Raw genomic sequence first — 13,814 nt, 5'->3', positions numbered from 1 at the left:
TCCAGTACACGTGTAATGACAGTCCCGATGGAGAGGGTAAATTATTTAGAGACAAAACGGAACTGCATCTCAGATCAACACAAAGATACCCACAACAGACCACTATCCTGCAACTGCTAAAAAGCAATGACAAAACCTTGAAAGCAGCAAGAGAAAGAAAGCCCATTACTACAGAAGAAAAAAAAAATTATGTTGGACATGATCTAACCTAATCAGTGAGCTCTAGGTTCAGTGACCCTGTCTCAAAGAAATAAAGTGGAGAGTAACTGAGGACGATCCCCAGTGTGCACACACATACACATGCAAATAATAATCCTAAAACTTTACAAATCATTTTTAGGGGTGGAGAAATGACTTAGTGGTTAAGGCATCTGGCTATGAATTCTAAGGACACAGGTTCAATCCCCCATCACTACATTAGCCAGATGTACATGGTGGTGAATGTGTCTGGAGTTCATTTACAGTGGCTAGAGGCCCTGGAATATTCATTCTCTCTCTTTCTCTGCCTCTCTCTCCCAAATAATTTTTTTTTTCAAGGTAGAGTCCTAGTTTAGCCCAGGCTGACCTAGAATTCACTATGTGGTCTCAGGGTGGCCTTGAACTCACAGTGATCCTCCTACCTCTTACCTCTGCCTCCCAAGTGCTGGGATTAAGGGCCTTCGTGTGCCGTCAACGCCAAGCTAAGAATAATTTTTCAAATTGACTATTTACTGTAACATAGAACTAAATAATAAAAATAAAAAGACAAGCTCTGGGTCTTAAAAAATGCTGGCAAATCATATATTTTGGGAAGGACACAAATCTATAATACATAAAGCACACTTCCATCTCTCAATAAAAAGACAATGAGGGCTTGGGCGACGTGTCAGTGGTAAGTGCACTTCCTGTTCAAGCCTGAGGTGACCTGAGGCCACCTGACTTGAATCTCCAGAATTCACAGTAAGCAGCTAGATCCCCAGTCTTGTGGGGATCAGAAAGTTAGGAATCACTGGAGCATATGAAAAAGAGAAGAAACCAGCAAGCTCTCAGATTAGTAAGAGACTCCTGCTCAAACATGCATGGGCAGAGGAACAATGGCACTGGACACCCAAAGTCCCGTTCTACACAGTACATGCCAGCACACCCCACTGCACGCAGACACATGGGGTGTACCCAGGCCACATACACATGCATACACCACACACCACACACAAAATGAGAAAACACACACACAGCTTTAAGAAGAAGCAAACTACTACATTCTAACAAACATTGAAAATTTGCTGAGCAACATTAGCTGCTAGTGAAATAAGCGAGTTTTTCTGGATGCTATTCATTTTTCGGGTGTGAGTGTGTGCAGGTGTGTGTTTGTATGCATGTGGGCTGCATGTGTTTGGAGGGTGCTTGTGCACATCATGTATACATGCATGTGGAGGTCAGATGTTGATATCGGCTGACCTCAGTTACTGTCCAGCGTATTTTTTGAGACAAGATCTCTAGCTGAACTTAGGGCTCACCCATTCAGCTAGACTAGCTAGCCAGTGAAATTTAGGGATCGGCCTGTCTCGGCCTATCCAGTACTGGGGTTAAATGCATGCACTACTATGCCTGACACTTTACATGGGATCTGGGGATCAGAACTCAGGTCCTTGTGCTTGCACAGCAAGCCCTTTACCCACTAAGCCATTTCCCCAGTCCCTAGATCCTGCTTTTTCTCTTTCACTAAAGTTAACTGAGAAATAAGAGGGCAGAGACATGGACCACCCTTGCTGGAAAGGCTGCTTCTGTTAAGCACCACTTCCTTTGCCTTTGCAGGTAGTCACCTCCATTGGCGAGCTGGTTGAGGTGTGCTCCACGCAGATCCAGTCAGGATGGAGACCCCTGTTCAGTGCCCTGGAAACTGTTCACAGCGGGAACAAATCGGAGGTGAAGGAGTACCTGGTTGGGGACTACTCCATGGGTAAGAATGGGCAGGTGATTCTTGCTCTATAGGCCTCGTTCTCTATGCCAAGTCTCGTGTTATCAAAAGAAAATTGAATGAGAGGGAAGCCAGTTAGCCACCCATGTTTTGCCAGCAGGAAATAATGTGTCTCTTGGACCTGGGGTCTGATGCCTGTCAGCTGGCACAGAGCCCTGAGCTTGCCAGGCCCTGCTCTTGCCAACAGAGGCTTCTACTGGCTCGTGCCATATTGCTGTGTAGAGGTCCTTCCTTCCTAAAGCCAAAGAGAAAATGTAACAGGAGTGTTTCATAGCATACAGATATTCATTAGAGATGGTGAATTAGTAAAGCCTACGAAAATGTCCCAAACCTCTAATAAACTTAAAAATCTGAAACATATGTGGTTCCCACAATTTAGAATAAGGGATACCCAACTTATGCCCAGGTGGTAGGGAAAAAAAAGAGAGAGAGAGAAGGGCTGGAGAGATGGCTTAGCAGTTAAAGTGCTTGCTGCTAAGCCTAAGGACCCACCTTTGACACTCTAAATCCCTTGTAAGCCAGATGCACAAAGGTAAGGCAAGTGCAAGGTCTCATATGCCCACTAGGTGGCGCAAGCATCTGGCGTTTGATCATAGTGGCTGAGGCCCTGGCGTGCCAATTCTCTCTCTCTCTCTCTCTCTTTCTAAAATTTTTGAAAAATTTTAAGAAGGGTAATAGTGTATGTTGCAGTTACCTTCTCGTTGCTGGGATAAAGCACCTGACCAGAAACTGCTTATGGAAGATAATGGTTTATTTCAACTTAATATTTTTTTAATTTTGTTTATTTATTTGCAAGCAGAGAGAGACAGACAGAGAGAATGGGCACACCAGGGCCTCTAGCCACTGCAAACGAACTCCAGATGCATATGCCCCTTGTGGGTCCTGGGGAATTGAACCTGGGTCCTATGGCTTCACAGGCAAATGCCTTAACCACTAAGCCATCTCTCCAGCCCATATTTTTGAAAGGAATTTTCACCATGGCAAGGGAAACATGGCACAGGCAAAACAGCAGGGTGTCATATCTTGTCCCATCAGCTGGAAGAAACTAGTCTCAGAGTGAGCTATAACACTACTCAGTGAGGCTGGGCTAATAGGACCTCAAAGCTCACCCCCAGCAATGCATCTTCAGCAAGCCTCTGCCACATTCCAAAATTGTCATCAGCTGAGGGATCAACTGTTCAAAACACATGAGCCTGAGCAGGAATTTCATCCAAAACCACCTCTGTGTAATACAGGGGAGTCAGCATTAGAGAGGTTGGATCCAGCTGGAGATGTATCAGCGTGTCCAGGCAGGGCTCAGGGTACTGTGTCAGGTGTCTGCAAGGCCACCACTCCACTCAGAAGCCCAGCAGAAGGGTTCCTGGATTCAGCATGATAGTCAGGCTGGGTTGGTTACATGGCTTCACTGTGCCAGTGTATTAAGGACACAGGCAAATCATGAGGAAGACAAGACATGGACTCTGGAGGAAGCCATGCACAGGCTTTCTTATAGCCCCATGAAGTGTCACACAAAGTAATCTTCCCTCAGCAATGAAATGCAGCAACATTTCCTCGGGGAAGCCAGTTGGAGACCCAACTGGGAAGAGGTTACATAGACCACCACTGCCTGGCACACACCAGAATTCCAGATGAAGGGAATCAGGTGGCCACCATAAGACATGTTACACAGTCGAGGCACAGTGAACCACCTTGCGAACGGTGTGATAGTCACACAACTCAGTTCCCTGATGACAACCAAGGGTTACCTAATTGCCAACTGTTGCAGTCAGCTTCACATTGTTGACAGAAAACACCCACCCAAGAGCAGCTTATGGGAGGAAAGGGTTTTATTTTGACTTACAGACTCGAGGGGAAGCTCCATGATGGCTGGGAAAAACAATGGCATAAGCAGAGGGTGGGCATCACCTCCTGGCCAACATAAGGTGGACAATAGCAACAGGAGAGTGTGCCAAACATTGGCATGAGGAAGCTGGCTATAACACCCATAAGCCCACCCCCAAAATACACTGCCTCCAGGAGGATCCAATTCAAAATTGCCACCAGTTTGAGAGCTAGCACTCAGACATAAGTTTCTGGGGGACACCTGAATCAAATCACCACACCAACCTTACAAGCAAGTGTTTCTGAGGCCAGCAGTCTCGGGCTTTCTTTGTGACTTTTCTGCCCAGAAATGAATAAAGGAGCAGATCTCATCAGAAGCATCTCTGAATAGTCCTCCCCTTGTCTGGAGACATTCTGCAATTTCCTCTGCGGTACTGTTCCAAAGGCTATGGACTCACACATGGCTCCAATCCTGCATTTTTCCACCTCACTTTCTCTGGAGCCTTCCTGCAGCCCCTGTGGAGGTGAGGCACAGCAGGACAGCCACCCCACCCCAGTTGTCCATTCAAATTCCCAGGAATTTGCCCAGTCGACCTCTTTCCAAGGAGCCTTGGAAGGTACTAGAAACCTAAGAAACTTGAAGGGAATAATCAAACCTCCCTTTCTTAAGATGCTGTGATCTTCCTTCCTCAGGAAAGAGCCAGGCTCCGGTGTTTGATGTGTTCGAAGCTTTTCTCAATACTGAAAACATCCAGGTCTTTGCTAATGCGGCCACCAGCTATATCATGTGCCTTATGAAGTTTGTCAAAGGACTGGGTAAGTGGGCTCTTCCTTTCATGCCTCTTAACCAGGAGAGACCCTTCCCAAGGTGGCTTCATACGGATGCCCCTGGAGACAGGGCGTCCTGAGTGCTGGTTCCAAGCAAACATCTCTGGATATGAGCACATGGGTTTGAGTTGTATAGTCAAGGACAGAAAGCGCACTGTGAAAGCAGGCTGGGTTTGTTTGGAGTTGATATATTTTCATAGTCTATGGACTATCTTGTGATACAATGCAGTTCCAATCTACATGTTGTTTTACACCAACTTCCTTTTCAGTCTTGGAATCTTCAGTATTATGTTCAGTGGTGGCCCTTAGAGAAAACTGCTGTCCTCATTACCAAACAGCTAGCAAACTGTGTTTGATACCCTAGCAGCTAAGGAAAAATTAAGAATCCCTCCCTAGACCTTAGCAATCACAAAACATGTTTTGGATTGGTAGACATACCCCTTCTTTAAGTATGAGTGTACTTCCAGACCCACCTCACTGCTGTTATGCTTAATTGAGGAACATTTAGAAGCATGAAGTCTTGCCATCCAACATGACGTGTGGGAGCTAGACTTATACGGCATAGAATTATCTGGGTGAAATTGGAAGGAAGAGGCAGTGAGTGAAACCAAAAGTTTAGAACAAAACTTGAACTTTTGAGTCTTACCATCAAGTCCTTTTACATTTGAACCTGGAAAGTAAGGAAAATATAAATTCTCTCTCTCTCTCTCTCTCTAATAAATAAAAAAATAAAAAGAAGTTGTTTGACACATGTCACACTTATTTTTTTGGAGTAAGTTTCAAGATTTACTTGCTGTCAATCTGATGTGTAAATCATGTTCGTTAGAAGAGCATCACCCTCATTCTGTTATGACATCCAGCTGTCCTCTCTTACCTATAGGGCATACATTCTAAGGCCAGCAAGGGACGCCTAAAACTGTGGACAGTACAGAGCCCTGAGCAGGCTGTGTTTCTCCATGTGTATGCATACCAAAGGATACAGTTTAACCTATGAAGTAGGCATAATATAAGATTAACAATGACTAATAGTCATCGTGACAAAATACTGATGCCCAGCTAGTTGATCTGATAATGCAAATGGCTGTTAGGTGACAATCGGCGGGTAGCGTATACAGTCTGGAAGCACTGGACGATGAGATGACTCACAGCCCAGATGGGATGCAGCAGGATAGTATGAGATTTCATCACTTTACTGAGAATGGCACATACTGTAAGACTTGTGAATTACTTCTGAAATTTTTTCATCCAGCGTTTTCATACCATGTGGGCGCAAATATTCAGATCATAGCACGAGGAAGTGGTCATAAATTTCCCTTTTCCAGGCACATCCATATTGAATGTGAACTATTGACACAGAGGTAAAAATAAGAATTTTCGTCTTAGAGAACAGTTGGAAACTGAAAAGAGAGATTCCAAATTATTAATGTGCATGTGCAAGATATTTTAAGAAGACAGATTCTATTTTCTTCCATGATTTATATGGTGGAACTATTGGTGTTGGACTTGGGGTCTATGAGAGAGGCAGAGCCCCCAATAAAACCATATTGACTGTGAAGCACCAAGTTCCAGAAACACATTCACATAGCTTTAACATAAAAATCTGAAATACCTGCTATGATCAAGATGATAGGAAATAAAAAACTTTTTGCTTACTCATTTCAACATGAATTTGACATTGTCTCCTCTCTCTCTCTCTCTCTCTCTCTCTCTCTCTCTCTATATATATATATATATATATATATATATATATATTTTTTTTTTTTTTTTTTTTTTTTTTTTTTTTTCCTGAGGTGGAGTTTCACTCTAGCTCAGGCTGACCTTGAATTTACTATGTAGTCTCAGAGTGGCCTCGAACTCATGGTGATCCTCCTACCCCTGTCCCCCAAGTGCTGGAATCAAAGGCGTGTGCCACCATGCCCAGGTAATATTTTATTTTTATGTATTTATTTATTTGACACAGAGAGAGAGAGAGAGAGAATGGGCATGCCAGGGCCTCCAGCCACTGAAAATAAACTCCAGACATGTGCGCCCCCTTGTGCATCTGGCTAAAGTGGATCCTGGGGAATTGAACCTCGGTCCTTTGGCTCTGCAAGGAAACAAACCCCTTAAACACTAAGCCATCACTCCAGCCCTGGTCTCTATTTTTTTTAATTGCAAGGTATATTGATGTAAATCAGAGGCTGGCACACTTACAATCCAAATCTCAGCTGCTGGTAGTTTTTATAAATAAAATTTTATTGAAACACAGCCATGCACAGTTGTGTATGTTTGCCTTTGTGCTATAGGAACAGAGTTGAAAGTTACAATCCAGGCATATGATGACCTACAAAGTCTTGGATATTAATTACCTGGCTTTTTACAGAAGGTTTGCCAATCCTGGAAAAACATAATATGAGCTTGCTTTTATTATTACTTCTTTTTCTTCTCTTGCTCCTCTTTCATCCTCTCCTACTCCATCTTTTTCTTCTTCTTTTCCTCCTATGCCTTCTTGTTTTATAAGAAACATGGCTCATAATCTCTGAGTTTTAACTAATGCCTAGTAATTATGTCTGTTTACTCACATGGAAGGATACTTATTGCTATAATTGCAGATAACTAGCAACAATTATAACACTGTGGAATGATTTTTTATTAGCAGTATAGAAATATATTTGTGACATGAGAATGAAAAGTATAATTCTGAATTATTTCATCGACAGAAAAATCTAGATGCCCTTCTACAGCTATGTTAAATCACTACATATGTATATGAATAAATTGACTTGAATTCAACTAAGTAGACTGTGTCGCAAACCCTGTGTTTAGACTCTTCCCAGAATCTTCATTTCATCATCATTGCACACAGACACTGAGCATCTCATTCCAGCCCAGTTCAAGGCTTGTATCTGGGATTATCCTGTCACCAAAGGTCTAGAAGCCACACCATCCAACTACAGAGCCCAGAGAAGTGAATTACACTTTGTCCCCATATAAAAGGACTCTTTCCACCCACCAAAAAAACTGAGATGAAGCCAGGCATGGTGGCACATACCTTTAATCCCAGCACTCAGGAGGCAGAGGTAGAAAGATTGCCATGAGTTTGAGGCCACCCTGAGACCACACCATGAATTACAGGTCAGCCTGGGCTAGATAGAGTGAGACCCTACCTCGAAAAACAACCAAACAGAGAAGAAAAGAAGAAAAAAAAAAAAAACAGAAATGAAATGAAGTAGAAGGAGGAAATTGTTCATTTTAGGGGGAAAGTTGACTGATTGTTGTCAGGATAGTGCAATTTCCTGTTCCTCTTTTTCCCTTTATGTCCATATCTGATGAAGTGATGTTGTGAGTGAGCAGCTGTCTGCCATAAGGGTAATTTTGTTTGTCACTGTCCCCTGTGCTGCCTTAGGGGAGGTGGACTGTAAAGAGATTGGTGACTGTCTCCCTGGACCAGGGACCACATCCACAGACCTGTGCCTCCCGGCCCTGGATTACCTCAGGCGTTGTTCTCAGGTACTGAGTGGACTCACTTTGGGCTCCAGTCCCCACACCTGCCTCAGAGGGGTTTGGCGATGTGCAGGCAAATATCTTTTACAGAGTTCTAAGAGAAGTGTCTTCATCTCTTCTACCTTGCCCCAGACCCTCCACTTCTCTGGTTGCTTTTGTCTTTCTGCTACCTTAGATTTTCAGTCAGGGGGAGGGCAAGCCAGAGTCTGGGAGCCATTTGGTTACAGACTTTTCTCAGGCATTCTGATAAGCATGATTCTTGATATGTTCACCGTTCCCTTGGTAGGTTTATAAAAACCTGTAAAACTTGGGCTATTTATAGATTTATAACGCAGCTAGTAATGTGCTTGCTTTGCAAGCATGACAATGTGGATTCAATTCCCAGAATCCATATGAAAATACTGGGTATGGGCTGGAAAGATGGCTTAGCGGGTAAGGAGCTTGTCTGTGAAGCCTAAGGACCCATGTTCGGCTCTCCAGGCACCACGTAAGCCAGATGCACAAAGTGATGCAAGCGTGCAGGTCACGTATGCACACAAGGTAGCACTTGCATCTGGCATTTGATTGTAGTGGCTGGAGGCCCTGGCATGCCAATTCTCCCTTCCTCTCTCTCTCTCTCTCTCTCTCTCTCTCTCTCTCTCTCTCTCTCTCTCTCTCTCTCTCCTTTCTTGCATTTTAAAAAGCCCAGTCTGTTGGACTTGCCTCAAAACAATAAAAAAAATTAAAATAAAATACTGGGTATGTTACTCTGCATCTGTAATTCTGGAGGAGGTGGAGACAGGAGGATGCCTGAGGCTCACTGACCAATCATCCTAATTGGTGCCACCAAGAGACCCAATCTAAAAAACAAAGTAACCCATGTTTCTGAGCATAACACCTGAGGTTGCCCTTTGTTCTGCACATGCGTGCACCTGTACATATATGTACGTGCCCACATGCAGAAAAGAACCCTATAAAAGCCACATGTACTTACTATACTGAAAACTATCAACTCCTTTTTTGTGGCTACTGAATGCAATTTCATCTGCTCTCTGGGATAAATGCTGCTTGTTCACATCCTTTTCAATGGAAACCACAAATAACGATACAACTTTTATGTGTTGAGAACCTCACTCATTTACCATGCCCTCTTTAATACTGGTATGTAATTTTACTGGACTCATAACACCCAAAGTTTTCCAAATATATAACTGCAGTGTTTGGGATGTCTTGTCATTTAGTTACTGGCCAAAATCTACAAAATGCCCTTGAAGCCAATATTCCTCAGCGGGCGGCTGGCTAGCTTGCCCCGGAGACTTCAGGAGCAGTCAGCAAGTAGTGAGGATGGAATTGAGTCGGTCCTGTTGGATTTCGATGACGATACTGGTATGTTGGTGGATTTGACTCACCCAGGTTATTGGATATGTTCTTGGTCTCTAGCTGGTGGCAATTTGGGAAGGCTACGGTGACGGGGGTGGGGTGGTTGAGGTACCTTTGGAAGGTGGAGCCATGCTTGAGGAGGATATTATTGGTTTTGGAGTAACATAGCCCAGCTCAAGTCCAGTAGATATAGACTACTTCCTTCCTGCTGCACTCAAGCTATGAGGCCCAGTGGCCCGTCTGCTCCAGCCATGCTTTCCCAGCCATGAAGAAACTTCCTCTCAAAGCAATAGCTGGAAAAAACCCTTTCCTTTCATGAGCTGTCTCTGGTTGGGTGTTTGGTCCCAGCAAACTGATCTATCTGTAGACTATGAGAAAGATCGTCCATTTGCATTTTTTGTTTAATTGTATCAGAACAAGTGTGTCCAAAGTTGCCATGGACTTCTAGAACTAACACTTGCCTCCTGGCCCATCAGCCAGCAGAGACGTGTAGGTTCCGCTATACATGTCGTGAACTCTAATTTCCTTTGAATTTAGGAAATTGGGACAAAATTGCATTGGTACTCAAATTGGCTGGTAATTGTCTTTAATGGGCTTTAGGAAACACGATCTTTATATAATTGCTTCCAGCAAGACTATTCGGTTAGAGACTAGGGAAATCAAGGCATTGCTAAAGGGAGAATCTATTTGTTACTGATGAAGCTGAAGGCTGGGGGAAGAGAATAACTTTAAAGCATCTACTTCAGAGTAGGCCCTGGGAGATCTCCTGTGGCTCAGACTGTGTCGCTTGCAGGTTGGTTAACTCCTGTGCATGCCGCTGTTGACTTCTCAGAGGACCTTGTAGTGCTCCACATCTAGCAATGTAAATGAGGCCCACTTTCCAAGCAGAAGATGTTTCAAATCTTTGCTAAAGGACTTTGGGAGCAAGGGATTTTTTAACTTATTTACTCGTTTAAATTTTTGTCTTTCATTTACGGGAGTTGCTAGAAGATGTATAATCCTTGAGAGAAGTCACAAATGGCAAAAGCCTCACTAAATCAGATTAGTAGAGAAGAAGGATAGGAGGGAATAAATACCAAATGTTGTGAACAATTTAAACTATTATAAATTGGCTACATGGGACTGGAGAGATGGCTTAGTGGTTAAGCGCTTGCCTGTGAAGCCTGAGGACTCTGGTTCAAGGCTCCATTCCCCAGGAATGAAATATGCTTTTAGTTCTATTGTCTGTCTATCCTTTTACTTGATTAATTATATGTGTGTGTGTGTGTGTGTGTGTGTGTGTGTGTGTGTATAATTTGTTTATTTGAGAGAGAGAAAGAGAGGGAGAGAATAGGCAAGCCAGGGCCTCCAGCCACTGCAAATGAACTCCAGATGCATGTGCCCCCTTGTGCATCTGGCTTACGTGGGTCCTGGAGAATCGAACCTGGGTCCTTTGGCTTTGCAGGCAAATGCCTTAACCACTGAGCCATCTGTACGGCCCCTGCTTGATTAAATTTTATTATGCAGGGTTACATAAAGCCATTTTCATGTGCATTAAAATCATTCAAAGCATAATCATTTCGATATAGAACTTACATACCATATCACCTTTTTTAAAAGGAGAATAAAGAAGAATTTAGGCTTATGGGTTTTTTCTTTGTCATGTCATGTAAATCACAATATTTGCATGAACTTAGACACTGAGGGATAACACTGTGGGTGATGGCTGGCATCGGATGGCAGTCACATGCAGTGTTTGCTTGGATTTGAAAGGATTCCTCCGGATGCTTAACTGGGTTTCAGAGAGGTCTGCTTTTTGGTCTTCAGGTCTGATAGAAGTTTGGATCATCCTCCTGGAGCAGCTAACTGCAGCTGTGTCCAATTGTCCACGACAGCACCAGCCGCCAACCCTGGATTTACTCTTTGAGCTGTTGAGAGATGTCACCAAAACTCCTGGTAAATGTCTATGCCTGTTTCTATGGGGGTGGGGTCGTCATACACACAACTATATTTAGGAAGTTTTTTTTTATGGAGGTCTACTTATTTTCACTGTTTCCTAGACTTAATGCAAAGGTTCATGTAGAAATGATGTACCATAAATACATGTGACTAGCTGTGATGCAGTGATGTTTAAAGTGTGGCCCTTGAATTGTTTGTCCTCCTTGTCTGTTTACAAAAGTTGTGTAGTTTGTGGGCTCGGGAGCTCCCACATCAACCAGACTATGCCATCAATGTTTCCACCAGTGAGCTGGTTTTGCCTTGATCACAGCCATCTTTGGTGGCTAGATCTTACGGCACAGCCCCAGGCCTGTGAAGAGAACTCACCAGGTCTACCATGGGTACAAAATCCTCACAAGAACATGCAATATTAAGACAGTAGCATCTTGTCTGTAAAGGTCATGGTGATTAGATTTCAAAAAAGACATTCAGTACTACAAGACATTTAGTCCCCTGATTATATAGAAAAAGAAGAGTCCTTGGTAATGTATTTCTTGCTCTGAATTAATTAAACTTAGCATACGTACGATTTTGTTTGAATTTTACCAAGGTCAGAGAAACTTACAGAAATTGTAGTTTTTCCTGACAGAATCAGAATCATAAATGATACCACTAGCTAATTCCAAAGTGAGAAGAAAAGGTTAATAAATTCATTGTTAAGAAGACTTAATTATTAATACTGTCTCAAAACCCATATCAAAGTTTATACTGGAAGTGGTTAAGGCGCTTGCCTATGAAGCCCAGGACCCACGTAAGCCAGATGCACAAGGTGGCACATGTGTCTGGAGTTCATTTGCAGTGGCTGGAGCCCCTCGTGTGCCCATTCTTTCTCTATCTGCCTCTTTTGTTCTCTCTCTCTCTCTCTCTCAAATAAATAAGTAAATACTTTTTGAAGTTTATACTGGAATTTTTCCAAGGGGGAAAAAAACACAGTGTAGCAATTCCCACATGTTAAAAAGTTAAAAGCCTTCCATTTTTAAAAAAGCCAGATGTGGGCTGGAGAGATGGCTTAGCGGTTAAGTGCTTGCCTGTGAAGCCTAAGGACCCTGGTTCAAGGCTCGGTTCCCCAGGTCCCACGTTAGCCAGATGCACAAGGGGGCGCACGCGTCTGGAGTTCGTTTGCAGTGGCTGGAGGCCCTGGCGCGCCCATTCTCTCTCTTTCCCTCTATGTGTCTTTCTCTCTGTGTCTGTAGCTCTCAAATAAATAAATAAATAATGAACAAAAAATATTTAAAAAAAAAAGCCAGATGTTTTATAGAATTAATTATCTGCTACTACTTCTAAATCTAACTCATTAGTAAATATTATTTTCATTTTTTACACTAATTGCCACCAAATATATATGTGTGTGTGTGTGTGTGTGTGTGTGTGTGGATGGATGGATGGATGGATGGATGGATGGATGGATGGATGGATGGATAGATAGATAGATAGATAGATAGATAGATAGATAGATAGATGTATGAATACTGTTTAATGCTGGGAATTCTCCTAGGACTCTGTCATCCAAGGGAATTAAGAAGACAAAAATAGATGTATTTGGCTGGAGAGATGGCTTAGTGGTTAAGCGCTTGCCTGTGAAGCCTAAGGACCCCAGTTCGAGGCTCAGTTCCCCAGGTCCCAGGTTAGCCAGATGCACAAGGGGGCGCATGCATCTGAAGTTCATTTGCAGAAGCTGGAAGCCCTGGTGCGCCCATTCTCTCTCTCTCCCTCTGTCTTTCTCTCTGTGTCTGTCACTCTCAAATAAATAAATAAATAATTTTTAAAAAAATAATAGATGTATTTGTTGAAATATATTGAATACTAACATAACTATTATGAACACTAAATGCAAAATAACTAAGTAAATTATGGAGAATAATATATTCTATAGCCATTAAAATTAATATTTGTGAATAACATTTAATTACATAATTGTCTTAAGACATTTTTAACATTTTATAAACTGTGGGGTACAAGAACAACCATATAAAATTCTTTGCATTTATATATACATATATACATGTACACTCAAAAACCACTCAAGGAATTATGTTAAAATGTCATTATAACTGTAGGTTCTTGTATAATTCCATGTTCATTATAAAAGAGTACCTTGCCTTTACTTATTCATTTCTTTCTTTTTTCATTTCTCATTTACTTGTTTTTTAGAGATAGTGTCTCACTATAAAGTCCATCTGGCTTTGAACTACTAACTCTCTTATCTCAACTTCCCAAGTGCCCGGGGTACAGGCATTTGCCAGCGCCCCCTTCTACTACCTTGCTTTAAAATTAAAAATCAAAATAAATTTTAAAAGATGTTTATGCCACAGAGATACTCCTTATAGCTTTGTCTGCAGAGTAAAACGGTAGAAGTGTAGGAAAAAACCCCTGCAGGGGGCCCCCACGC

General features: G+C 42.6%; 1 protein-coding gene across 1 annotated transcript in view; it reads left to right on the top strand.

Annotated features, from left to right (window-relative positions):
* Arfgef3 (ARFGEF family member 3) overlaps positions 1 to 13,814 on the top strand; it is a 196,172-nt gene that overhangs the window by 164,896 nt on the left and 17,462 nt on the right. Inside the window, exons 23-27 of the mRNA XM_004651167.3 lie at positions 1,795 to 1,939; positions 4,472 to 4,594; positions 7,992 to 8,095; positions 9,310 to 9,454; positions 11,255 to 11,383. Of these exons, the coding sequence (XP_004651224.2) occupies positions 1,795 to 1,939; positions 4,472 to 4,594; positions 7,992 to 8,095; positions 9,310 to 9,454; positions 11,255 to 11,383 (646 nt within the window). The remainder of the gene's footprint in view (positions 1 to 1,794; positions 1,940 to 4,471; positions 4,595 to 7,991; positions 8,096 to 9,309; positions 9,455 to 11,254; positions 11,384 to 13,814) is intronic.

This window comes from Jaculus jaculus, chromosome 9 (assembly GCF_020740685.1).
Source record: "Jaculus jaculus isolate mJacJac1 chromosome 9, mJacJac1.mat.Y.cur, whole genome shotgun sequence".
NCBI lineage: Eukaryota > Metazoa > Chordata > Mammalia > Rodentia > Dipodidae > Jaculus > Jaculus jaculus.
The sequence above is the reverse complement of the archived record's forward strand: the minus strand, read 5'-3'. Positions and strand labels throughout refer to the sequence as shown.